At 46.2% G+C, this 11,487-nt stretch overlaps 2 protein-coding genes across 3 annotated transcripts; one reads left to right on the top strand and one right to left on the bottom strand.

Annotated features, from left to right (window-relative positions):
• Window positions 1-551: 551 nt before the first annotated feature.
• Window positions 552-5,269, bottom strand: LOC113140826 (uncharacterized). Its single transcript, XM_026324850.1, has 7 exons — window positions 5,080-5,269; window positions 3,320-3,395; window positions 2,723-2,814; window positions 2,415-2,639; window positions 2,263-2,334; window positions 1,664-1,775; window positions 552-1,557 (listed from the first exon to the last, which is right to left on the bottom strand). The coding sequence occupies exons 2-7, from the start codon at window positions 3,363-3,365 to the stop codon at window positions 1,451-1,453; spliced, it is 654 nt and encodes a 217-aa protein (XP_026180635.1). The 5' UTR covers window positions 3,366-3,395; window positions 5,080-5,269; the 3' UTR covers window positions 552-1,450.
• A 1,608-nt stretch (window positions 5,270-6,877) lies between these two features.
• On the top strand, window positions 6,878-11,215 carry LOC113139249 (zinc finger and SCAN domain-containing protein 2-like). Of its 2 annotated transcripts, none has more exons than XM_026322322.2 (7): window positions 6,878-7,208; window positions 7,291-7,350; window positions 7,469-7,544; window positions 7,792-8,084; window positions 8,208-8,443; window positions 9,044-9,156; window positions 9,247-11,215. In XM_026322322.2, the coding sequence occupies exons 1-7, from the start codon at window positions 6,965-6,967 to the stop codon at window positions 10,610-10,612; spliced, it is 2,388 nt and encodes a 795-aa protein (XP_026178107.1). In that variant the 5' UTR covers window positions 6,878-6,964; the 3' UTR covers window positions 10,613-11,215. The 2 variants fall into 2 exon arrangements, with proteins under 2 accessions (XP_026178107.1, XP_026178116.1); XM_026322331.2 differs by having other exon boundaries at window positions 6,878-7,196.
• Window positions 11,216-11,487: the final 272 nt, after the last annotated feature.

The following is an 11,487-nucleotide window of genomic DNA, read 5'->3' on the forward strand; positions in this document are numbered from 1 at the left end:
GTACCGTCACGTGTTTGGGAGCATCCTGCTCCGTCCTGCTGATAAGCTGTCGTCACTGTCGGGCTTATAAAACACATTTCATAGAAGTTAAGCTAATAGGAATCAACACTAATGTCTGGTTGTAGCTCAGACCGTCAGGACCCGTCAGGACCCGTCAGGACCCTGCCTCAGACTGGGAAGCAAGAAAACAAAAAATCTTCAAAATGTTTTGTAGATGCAGAAAATCTGCAGTGATGGAGGCTGCGTCTGACAGATGTGCGTTTGTCAGACCAGGGAGCTGGTGGTGGAAATAAACGTGTCCACACGGAACCAGTGAACTTCAGGGACTGGACACAAACGTACAAATATGTAACAACGTGGACCGGACAGAGTCCACTGCACCTGCTGAGGACACGACTCAGACTGTTATACAAACCAGACTGCTCTCTGGACTCTGGACTCAGACGAGGATTTGGAGACAAAAAGACGTAAGAATGACCTGCACACGGCGACCTTTGACACCTGATACTGTCACATCAGTCTGCTTGTGTATTCAGGTTCAGACAGACCCTGATACTGACTCACGTTACTGTGTCCGAGCTGCAGCTACTGATCAGGTGATAAATGAGATGAAAACGATCAATAATCAGTTACAGCGCAGGGACGATGTTCTGATATTACCCCAGGCCAACGTGTCCCCAGTCCGTCCCCGCATTGATGGGTGTTATGCTGTTAGTAGTACTAGTACTGCATAAACATGTTGTGTTTTTCCATACATACTCTCTGTTGCTACCTAAACATAAGTAACACCTGACCCTGCCAAGGACTATTAAAACCCACACCCAGCTCTGGAACTTTTAATATGTTCATTATTGACATCACCAGTGAGCAGAAAACATTCCTCTGCTCCAGTTCACATTTCACTAAGAGACAACGTGACTAACAGGAACAAAAACATTTATCTCATCAAACACCTGTCCAGTTTGAACTTTCAGGTACATGATTAGTGGACCCAACCCAAAGAGTCTGTCAGGAGCTTGTCACAGCAAGAAGAGAAGGATTAGCTTGTTTCTTGTTGAAGGAACAAACACCAGGGATTTCCCAGTCGCTAATTAACCAGCAGGACAGCAAACAGAAGGTGCTGGGTGGAATAAGCATAAAAACATACAGAAGTTGAGTTCAGGTTCCCTTCACTTCCTTTATCATCTCAATATTTGCTCCTGTCATTTGAGCTTCCTGCTGCTGCTCAATAAAGATCCAATAAAGCAGCTGTATTTATTTCAGACGAGGTGCTTTACACAAGCTAAGAGAGAAGGATTAACGCTAAACACAATATGTAATAAAACCCTGAGTAAAATCTCTTCAGACCAAATCAGACGATTCAAAATAAAATGAGATGCAGTGAAACTAGAAACCAGCTGCAGGGTTAGTGCAGGTGCAAGGAGATTCACAGGCCATTGTCTGGACAAGCCTACAGGTCACAGCCAAAGGTGTGAAGAACTGCCGTCCTGTCACAGGTTTCGGTGGAGCAGGTGTCGGAATCAGATCTCACCACCGTGCCAGGTCTATACACCACACCTGAAAATTAAAGGAGAGATTCTCTGAAAAAGTCTCACTTCACCTCCTGGGGTGTAAAACATTAACACGCTCACTCTTTGTTTTTAAGGATTAGGGCTTTGCCAACCTGACTTTCTGCACGCGCTCAGGTCAAAGTAGGCCCCTGTCTGGGGGCTGTTGGGACCGTTTCCGACCGTCACCGTCTCTGCCGTGTTTCCACCGACCTGAACCAAAAAGTCCTGGGCAGCAGCAAACACAGCACATGAATCACTTCTGTGTTTACAGGTGACCTGTTGTTTTAGGATCTTTGTTTTTACTTAGAAACCAGCGAGATAATAATTCACTGTTGTCCTGAAAGACACTTTATCTACACAATCCGACCATCCTCACCCACGCCACCAAGTCACATGGTTCTGGACGCCATATTGGACTCTGGCCAGGTTCTGGGATTCTACTGCACTTCCTGAGAACTGCCAGTGCATAGATTTATCCTAATTTCAATTTGATTAGATCTGAATAAGATCTGGTTGGTGTGATATCGCGGATATGAGATGTGTGATCATGCAGCTCAAACATTTGATTTATATCTTCTAACAGTAACGTGCTAAAATGTGGAAGGACAGGTCTGGCATCCTGTTTGTCTAACACATGGTTCACTGGCTTCTGTTGAATGTGTCGTTCATCAGGGGAACAGTGGGACAAAGTATGACACTCAGGTTTACTCACCACTGGAGTGGTGCTGGGGCTTTGCACATACAGAGCAGCTTGTGTCCCGAAGTTAGCGAGAGCCAAATAACCCTGGGGAGTGAACAGACCTGATGAGGGTTTCATGAAACTCAGCAGGCGTCAGGTCAGTGCTGACAGAGGACCATACTCACAGGTCCCCCGTTCTGCTCCGTTATCACGTTCAGCACACACTGCAGGTCGGTTCCAATGGAAGGCAAATGCTGACGGAAAATGCTCTCAGTCACGGGGTTTGACGGATATATGTTCAACATGCCGTAGTCTCTGATGACTGCAGGCCCCAGAATACAGTCCCCTCTGGTCTCTGGGCGGTAAAACCCGTCGAAACACACGGCGAAGTTGACGCTGGTGAAGTTCACCTGTTCAAATCAGAGACACAACGAGTAAAACACCTGAGCGGCTTTTCGTCAGAGCTGCAGGATGCTCCATCAGCTTCACTCACATAGAGACGCTCGTAGGGCTGCCCGAAGAAGCTGATGGGACATGAGCTGATGTCAAAGTCTGAGGACTCGTTGAAGGTCAGAGCAGCGGCACCTGGGGCAGGTAAAACAAGAACAATGAAGAAAAATACATTTTATTTATAAAATCAACATGAAAAGTAGTTCATGATAAAATACAAAGAAAAAACAAGTCAGAAATAAAATGTCAGGTGCTCCTTTTAGCAAAGACTCATTGGTTTGTCAGGGTCAGGGTCTCTGCACCTTCTGGACTCTGGAGTCTAACATACGGTGACAGGTGGATTGTTTGTAATGGACTGTGGCCTAATAAGAGTTGGTGCTGAAACCAAAAGGAAGGTTCTGCAAGAAGCTGCAGACAGATTGTCAGTCAGGTCCAGTTCTCCAGGACCCGGAGACACAGGGTTTCAGTGCACCAGCTGTCCTCTGGCTGGGCAACAGGGAAGCTGCACGCTCACTTCCTGAAGCCAGTCAGCACAAGCTCTTCTTCTCAGAGACGTGAGGAAAATCTCAAAGTGGTTTCAGACGCTTCGTCGTCCATCATCGCTTCAGTCAGTCTGAGGAACACGTTCAAAATGGCTTACCTGCCAGCAGGCTGACAGCACACAGGTAGACCAGGGGGCGGAGCATGACGGAGGAGGCCAATTAGCTGACAGGGAGCTGGAAAACACAGTTGGACACATCTGATCAGACAGAAAGTCACAGGGTTCATCGTTGTGCTGAAATGTGGAACGACAGGTCTGGCAGGTGTTGTGTGATTGTGTGATCTGATTTATATCCTGTTTGTCCAATAAATTAAACTGCACCCAGGTTCACTTATTCCTGTTAAAAGGCTCATTCACCAGAGGAACGGCAGGTCCAAGGACCAGAACTGGGCCCTGTCCTGATGGACTTTCCCAGGCTCCAGATGATTTAATAACAATAACAGTGTTGATGAAATTCTTAACAAAAAAGACTCAGAGTTCAGATCAGTTTTACTAAAGGACTGAACTGCGACTAAGTAGACTGAGTCCAGGATCACTGGCTCGGCACAGCCAGGATGGACATTAGCTCAGTACGACCAAACTACGGCCCCCGTACAACATATGGCCCGTTAAGCTTTTTTTAAGCCGAACTTGTCCAAATGATATTATTAAACTCTATTATTATTATTATTATTTAGCCTTTTCCCTGCAATGCCCGCGCTTCCCCAACAGATCACGTCACCTAACTTTATAGAGCAAGGGGACTTCAGCACAGTCAGTTTATTACGGTCCTGGAGGAAACTGATGTGGGTCAGCAGGACTTAATTTATCACTCAACGTGTTTCAGCGGGTGGGTTGAAGCTGCTCAAAGAGGAGATTATCGATAAGAACTGGCTTTGTGACTTTGTTGTGGACATATTTTACATATGGATGAGCTGAGCAAGAAGCTTCAGGGGACAGACACGTACGTGACAGGCTTCAAATCCAAGCTGCCTTTGTTCTACTGACACCAACACTGGCTGAAAAGGGAGACCAGTGCTGTTCCCACTGAAACTGAACCTGAGTTTCTCTACTGTGTTAAGGACAAAATGCATTTGGAAAATCATTTGTACAATAAACTGAAAACAACTGGAGCATAATGAAAAGAATAAAACATTCTTACAACAGATGATAATATTTGTTATTATTATTATTATCAGTCAGACAAATCAGATTTCCATCCCTGAATTAAATTCAGCAGGACTTTGGGGTAGAAGGTGAACAAACCGGTACTACTACTACTGCCAAGTATTCTGAGTATTTGCAGTTCAGTTCAGTTCAGTTCAGTTCAGTTCAGTTCAGCAGAAACAAACGAGCTTTCTCTCTGTCTGACATTTAGTGAATTATGGCCATTTATAGACACGAGTCTGTAAAAATCAAATATGTTGTTAAAACGCTGCAGAAATAATTCGTTTCATTTCCTGTTTCAGAGAAAATAACCATGTTTTATTTCTGTTCAAACAATAAAAAGGTTCATTTTATTCTCTCAGGGAAATAATTTCTCTTTTTCACTCGGTTGAATTTACTGTTAGAAGAGACACCAGGGACCGAGTCTGGGTCCAGAGAGGAAGATTTGTCCCGGGCCGACACAGATCCTGCCCGGGTGGAGGTTTCAGGCGCGGCTTGAACAAACCGCTTTAACTAACGAGCATCAGAACCAAATTAGACCTGATGAGACAGTGACTCGCTGTAAATAAAAATATTATCTGACAACATCAACGAACCCGAGGATTGAAACCGTTTGATCCATAGGGATCCAGCTCTAAAACACTTGAGTCTGAACCGTCCAAACGACCAGAACCAGTCTCTGTGCGTGTGTGGGAGTCCAGCTGCGGTCTTACCTCTGGGGCTGCGCTGGAGGATGAGGAGGATGAAGCTGCTTTGCGGGAGCCCGGTGACTGTGCAGCTGCGGGACCTGTCGGCGTCTGAGTGGAGGAGTGGAGGAGGCCGCGCTCAGTCTTTTTGCGCATCCGCCCTCAGGCAGAGGGACACAGCCTGCAGCCCGCATCAGGGTGGAGGCAGCCTGCAGCCCGCATCATGTTCTGGGTGTGACTGAGCCACAAACCCGCCTATTGTGCTTTTATAACCACGCATACATAATCAAACAAAACCAGACCAGCAGAGCCTTTCAAACATCGAGTAATGGGACAGTTCGCCAGGAGCACTGAGACCTTGACCACCGCAGGGCGATAAACCAGATTAATTGTCAGTTTGACTGAACAGTCCGGTTCTTGTGGTTCCACAGCAGCTCCTGCCTAGGGGCGGGTGTCAGATGGTACCTGATAGGTAGCTGAGTGAAGGCTGCGTGTGACGGCTCAGTCCAGATCACTTTGATGGGGTTTTCTCATTCAGATCCAGTCCAGCTTTAAATGAGGGACCGTTTATTGTTTGTCCTTGATTCAGATTTAAACAACTCTGACAAACAAGTCTGAGAAGTGAGGAGGAGGGGCGGGGGGACATGTGAGGACACTGTTGTGGCAGAACCCGTTGGATGAGCAATAAAGAGAGAGCAGACCGACTGTCTTTTATGAATGTATTTCTTGCAAAAAACGAGCAAAAAGAATAGAACACAATTGATCAGGGTCTTCCCATGTTGCTCCCCAGTTGCTCAGCTCCTAATAGGCTGAAGCTTCTACTTATACAGACATGCAAAGTAAATGCAAATAATCACTGACACAATCAGATAATTAAGTCTGTTCTTCCCTGTTGTTCTACAAAGTGATTCCTAATAAGGCTGTATTCTAAAACTCTATATTCTCATTGGACAGTTAACCCTCCATCCTGGACCTGCTCTGTTATACTGGTCCCTTCCTCACACCTGGTGTCCTAAGGAACCTTTCTCCCAGATCCTCCTCACCAACATCCTTGAGAACCCTGTGTCCCTTAGTGTCAGACTATACTGGGTCAGGAAGAACATAAACATCAGACATGATTATGAAAAACACGAGTCTTAGTGAATCAACCTGTAAATGAAAACCTGTGGAACCTGAAAAACCAAGAACACAGTAAGAAACAGTAACAATCATAATCAATAAGAATAATCAATAATCAGTAAGAATAATCAATCATTGAAACTCCTTTTTCCATTACAACACCAAGGACAGACAGCTGTGAGGACCAATTGCTCAGTGGAGGACAGTTAGTGACACAGCTGTTAGAGATCCAGCTGTTAGTGATACAGCTGTTGGTTAGTGACACAGCTGTTGGTTAGGGATCCAGCTGTTAGTGATGTTTGTTTGTTTGTTGACACATTCAACGGTTATTACCGTCCTCATGTCTGCAGGACACAGGCAGTGGGGAAAAGTATCTCTACAATTACTCCAGTGCAGTACTTCAGTACTTTACCTGAGTATTTCCATGTTGTGCTACTTCATCCTTGGACTTCACTACATGTCAGAGTCAAACCCTGGACTTTTTCCTGCTCTACATTTATCTGATAAATTTAGTTCCTTTTCAGAAGCAGATGGATCCAGCAAAATACAGACTGATCATCAAACTTTATTGATCCCCCACTACTGCAGTTTTCTTTACCGTTACTGCAGTACATAACTGTTCAGGCCGATTAATCAAATCAGCACTAGGGGGCGCTAATGCTCCGTTTGGCAGAAGTTCGCCTTTAAATACGAACGAGAAGAAGAAAGTTTCACGTTACTTCCGTTCGGCGCGTGCTCGTGTGTTTACAACAGAAAGTCTAACGATAAAAACAAACATAAAGGACGGGTCGAGATGGTCACCATGATGCACGTTTCCTCTGAGAACCCCGGACTGTCCAAGGCGGAGATCCTGAGAGGGATCATCGCCGACAAACTGACCACGGCCGCCCAGGAGATCTTCGCCGTGGTGGGGCGAACCGTGACCGGGTACGAGGAGGAGGCGTCGGGCTTCAGGAAGGAGATCGAGCGGCAGAGGAGGCAGCTGGAGGTTCTGCTGCAGCCGCAGGTCAAACTGTGCAGGATAGGTGGGTCAACAGGTAAACATTAATGTTGACTGGTCAATAGACAGGCGGGTCCATAAGTAAACATTGGAGCATCAACCTTTGGCCTGTTTCTCAGATTCAGATGGAGACGGGCTGTTCCCCTCATGTGACCTGAAGGAGGAGGAGGCTGATGGAGGTAAACACTCAGTGATCATGTGTGACAGTGACGCAGGGAACAGCAGGACATAGGAAACACTCACACACACAGTGAGTCCAGAGTCCAGACCTGTGACTCAGTTTTTGGTTTCTGTCAGGTTTGCAGGGGAAATACAAAGAGGATCCAGCTCAGAGCGCCAGCTTGGATCACGAATACCTGTGGGCATCAACCAGGTCTCAGCATCCGATATTATCAATGACACTCAAGTAGTTGGCTTCGGTACCAACGAAGAAGAAAAGAACAAACCAGTGGCTCAATAGATAACGTCTTATTTTAATCTCAGAATGTATTTGTTGATTATTAATCTGAATTTGCAAAGCGACTGTAGTCGCTAAATAAAAGTATTGCAGTAAAAAGTGCAGTATTTCCCTCAGAAATTAAGTAGATTGAAATATTTTTGTTGTTTGTGTCTGGCGACAGGATCGCTGAGGGCAGGAAACCTGGCGACAGAGACTACGGCCTGACGGAGAGTAAAACCGATTCGCTGTCATCAAGCAGGAAGCAGAAACGCTCGGCCAAGCGAATCTTTCTTCCCTCCCCTGGCAGCGAAGGCGAGGCCAAAGATGACAGAGACGACGACTGGAGGCCGGCTGTGGGTGACAAACCACAGAAAAACAAGAAGAAAACAAGACTCGACATTGAGAAACGTCAATCACCAAAACTCAGGGTGTGTCTGTTAGAGGACTGCCACATTGAGGTTCTGTCAAAAAACGGTAAATCCCAGTTTCAGCGTAGATTCCTAAGATAGGAACCAGAGAGATAACTGGTCTCCAGCTGGCACACATTCAGTGACACTGACTGGTTTTCTGTATTGGCTTGATTTTCCTCGGTCCCAGTGTTTAAGAAGTTCCCGCTGCAGGAGCTGCACTGTCCTCAGGGACTACAGGAGGTGGGCTTCCTGAACCTGCTGAGGTCCACCTTCCCCCAGCTGGCTCCTAAAAAACCTTTTGACGTCTTCATAACAGATACCAGCAGGAAACTACAGCCGCTGAAAGTAGAGACACTGACACCAGAGGAGATCTGCAGGTCCATCAGATCCACTGGGCATTCTGCCCTCTACATCCGACTGAAGGTACTACAACAACACAGGCCAAGAGAAAATGTCTGAAAGTTAAAAACCCAGAGAAAACACACAGTAGTCAACATAAAACACATCACTACACTTTAAATCCCACAACAGAAAATCTGAGAACGATCTAATGATTTAGATAAAACTGTCATAAGCAGCAGTGGAAGAAGTACCAAAGTACCAGCATCCACATGTACTTGAAGTATCCACAGTAAAAGTATTCATTCATCTGGTTCTGAAAAGGAACTAAAGTTATCAGATAAATGTAGAGCAGGAAAAAGTCCAAGGTTTGACTCTGACATGTAGTGAAGTCCAAGGAGGAAGTAGCACAACATGGGAATACTCAGGTAAAGTACTAATACCTCAGAACTGTGCTGAAGTACAGAACCTTGGTACTGTTACTTTGCACCTGTAGCAGTCCGTCTGTTCTTTGTTTCAGGACAAACCAGTTTCCTTCACATGCTGTGAAATGTTCCTAACTTCAGTCAGAACCACAGAACCCTCCAGGCTCTAAACGTTGTCTCCTTCTGTCACGTGATTTTAAACATCGTGCAAACTCAACCTGATGTTTCTCAAATATAATCTGGGATTAAACTTTTGCAGGCAGCAGACGAGCTTCAGGTCAGCAGGCAGTCTGACATTTCACAAAGAGAAGATGATGCAGAGTCTCTGTCCGCCTCCATAGTGACAGGTGATGAAACCAGGCAGCTACCAAGGTAACTGATGAGAACAGCCACTGTTCTGGGTGGAGTTTGAGAAACACGACTGTTGGAACAGTCTAATCCTGATGTTTCTGGTTTCCACAGCAACTCTATTCAGCACAGAGAAGATGGCGTTCTGTCCTGCAGCGCAGCATCACAACAGGAAGCTGTGGAAGCAGAGGGAGCTGATGATGATGATGATGATGATGATGATGATGATGATGCCGGACTATCAGAACCAACTGGTCAAGCCCCAGACTCTGCAGTTGGGAGCGATGGTGATGAGGAGGAGGAGACGAAGGACAGAGATGATGATTGGAAACCTGACAGGACCGGTGAGGAGCTGGAGGGGAGTGATGAGAACACATCAGAAACAACAAGGGAACGAGGACGGAAACGAGAAAGGAAACGGATCCAGTCGTCTGCAAAGGTGCGGACGAAGCAGAGTGATGCTGTGGTTTCCTGTAAAGTCTGCGGTTTTCTGTACAAGTCCAAGAATGTTTTGATCAAACACGCCTGGAGTCACGCAGACGATCCAGAAAGGCTTTGTGGAGTTTGTGGAGAACGTTCAGAGTCCACGGAGGAGCTGAGGATTCACCTTGAGACTCACCTGAAAACACACACCTGTAACACCTGTGGAAAGTCTTTCATCACTGTAACTACACTGATGGAACACATGGCTGGTCACACGGGGCAGAAAACACATAAGTGTGATGTTTGCAATAAATCTTTTTTTTTTAAGAGAAAATTGGAAAGTCACCAGAAGTTCCATCAGGTCGGGAAGTACACATGTCACGTTTGCCACAGAGTATTTCGTTTTGAGGTGCAGCTTAAACATCACAGCAGAATGCACACAGGAGAGAAGCCGTATCGCTGCACGGTGTGCGGCAAATCCTTGGCCAACCTCAGGGTCCTGTCTCTCCACACGCTGGGCCATTCCACTGGTGAAAAACGTTACGGCTGTGAGGTTTGTGGGAAACACTTCAAACTTGAAAAAAGCCTGAACGCCCACAAGAAGATCCACACAGTCAGACAGAAATTGTACCTTTGTGATGTTTGCTGCAAAGCCTTCTACACAAACTGCACGTTAAAGGCCCACATGAGAATCCACAGCACAAAGACCCGCGAGGGGCTGCACACTTGCACTAAATGTGGAAAAACTTTGTCGTGCAAGTTCACTTTGAAAAAACACATGAGGATCCACTCTGATGACCGGCCGCACGTCTGCCTGCAGTGCGGCCTGGCCTTCAAACGAAAATCCAACCTCAAAGCTCACCTGAATCTGCATTCAGGCAACAAACCGTTTGTCTGCAGGGTGTGTGGCAAAGCATGTGCTCGCCAAGAATACCTCACGGTCCACATGAGGACCCACAACGGAGAGAGACCCTACCAGTGTACGCTCTGCGACAAAGCCTTCACCCAGAGTCACTGTCTGAAAACACACATGAAGAGCCACCAGGGGGTGGGCTGAAGGTTCTTCTCCATTTCTGTCCAAAAGAAACATGAGAACATTTAGCCATGAGGCTGCTGCTCCTTTTAGCAAAGTTGGTTTGCCTGGATAAAAATGTTGAACTGGTTCCTTACTGAATGTGGCTTGACTCTCAGTCATTACTCTTCATGCACAATCCACCGGCACATCCACCCCAAAGAAAGACCACACCAGCGCCTCTTCTGTGACAAAACCTCACTTCATCCACCAACACTCAGGGAAAGTAAATGTCTGTGGCCTCTGTGAGAAGTCCAGTCCCACTAAATTCCAGCAGAGGGTGGTGTTGCCTTTCCAGCGACCTTCTCTTGCATTAACTGGTTGCTTTGAAGCCTTCATGTTTGGAAAAGTTTTGGGATCCTCCAGGAAGAGATGGAAACCATTCCTGGGATCAGCCACCACCACAGCAGATTTTATGACCCTTAGTCAAATTGCATCTTGTTTGAATTTACATGAAGTTTCCCATTATTTTGTATGTCACAGATGTGGCCCCAAAATGTTTGAATGGAGTATCTGACATCAGTGTACGGTGCAAATTTCAGTTTTTACAGTACAATACTTCACAATACAGCAATCAGAGTACTACAAGTGTTTAAGTCCTGGCTCATCTTTCAGCTGATTCCTGGTGTTGATTCTGAGACAGATAAAATTCTAGCAGGCAGCAGACGACTGAAGCTGCTGAGGTGGTTGTGGTAATGACAGGGTTAACATGCAGGGCCTCTCCTCTATCAGCTGCAGCAGTCATCACACTGTCGATATCACAGCAATAGGAAGCTAAATCACAGGCTTCACCCTCCACATACGTGCTGAGGAATCTGTTAAACCACTGGAAGGTACCAATGTTTGCAGCTGCTCCGCCC

Source organism: Mastacembelus armatus, chromosome 18 (assembly GCF_900324485.2).
Source record: "Mastacembelus armatus chromosome 18, fMasArm1.2, whole genome shotgun sequence".
NCBI lineage: Eukaryota > Metazoa > Chordata > Actinopteri > Synbranchiformes > Mastacembelidae > Mastacembelus > Mastacembelus armatus.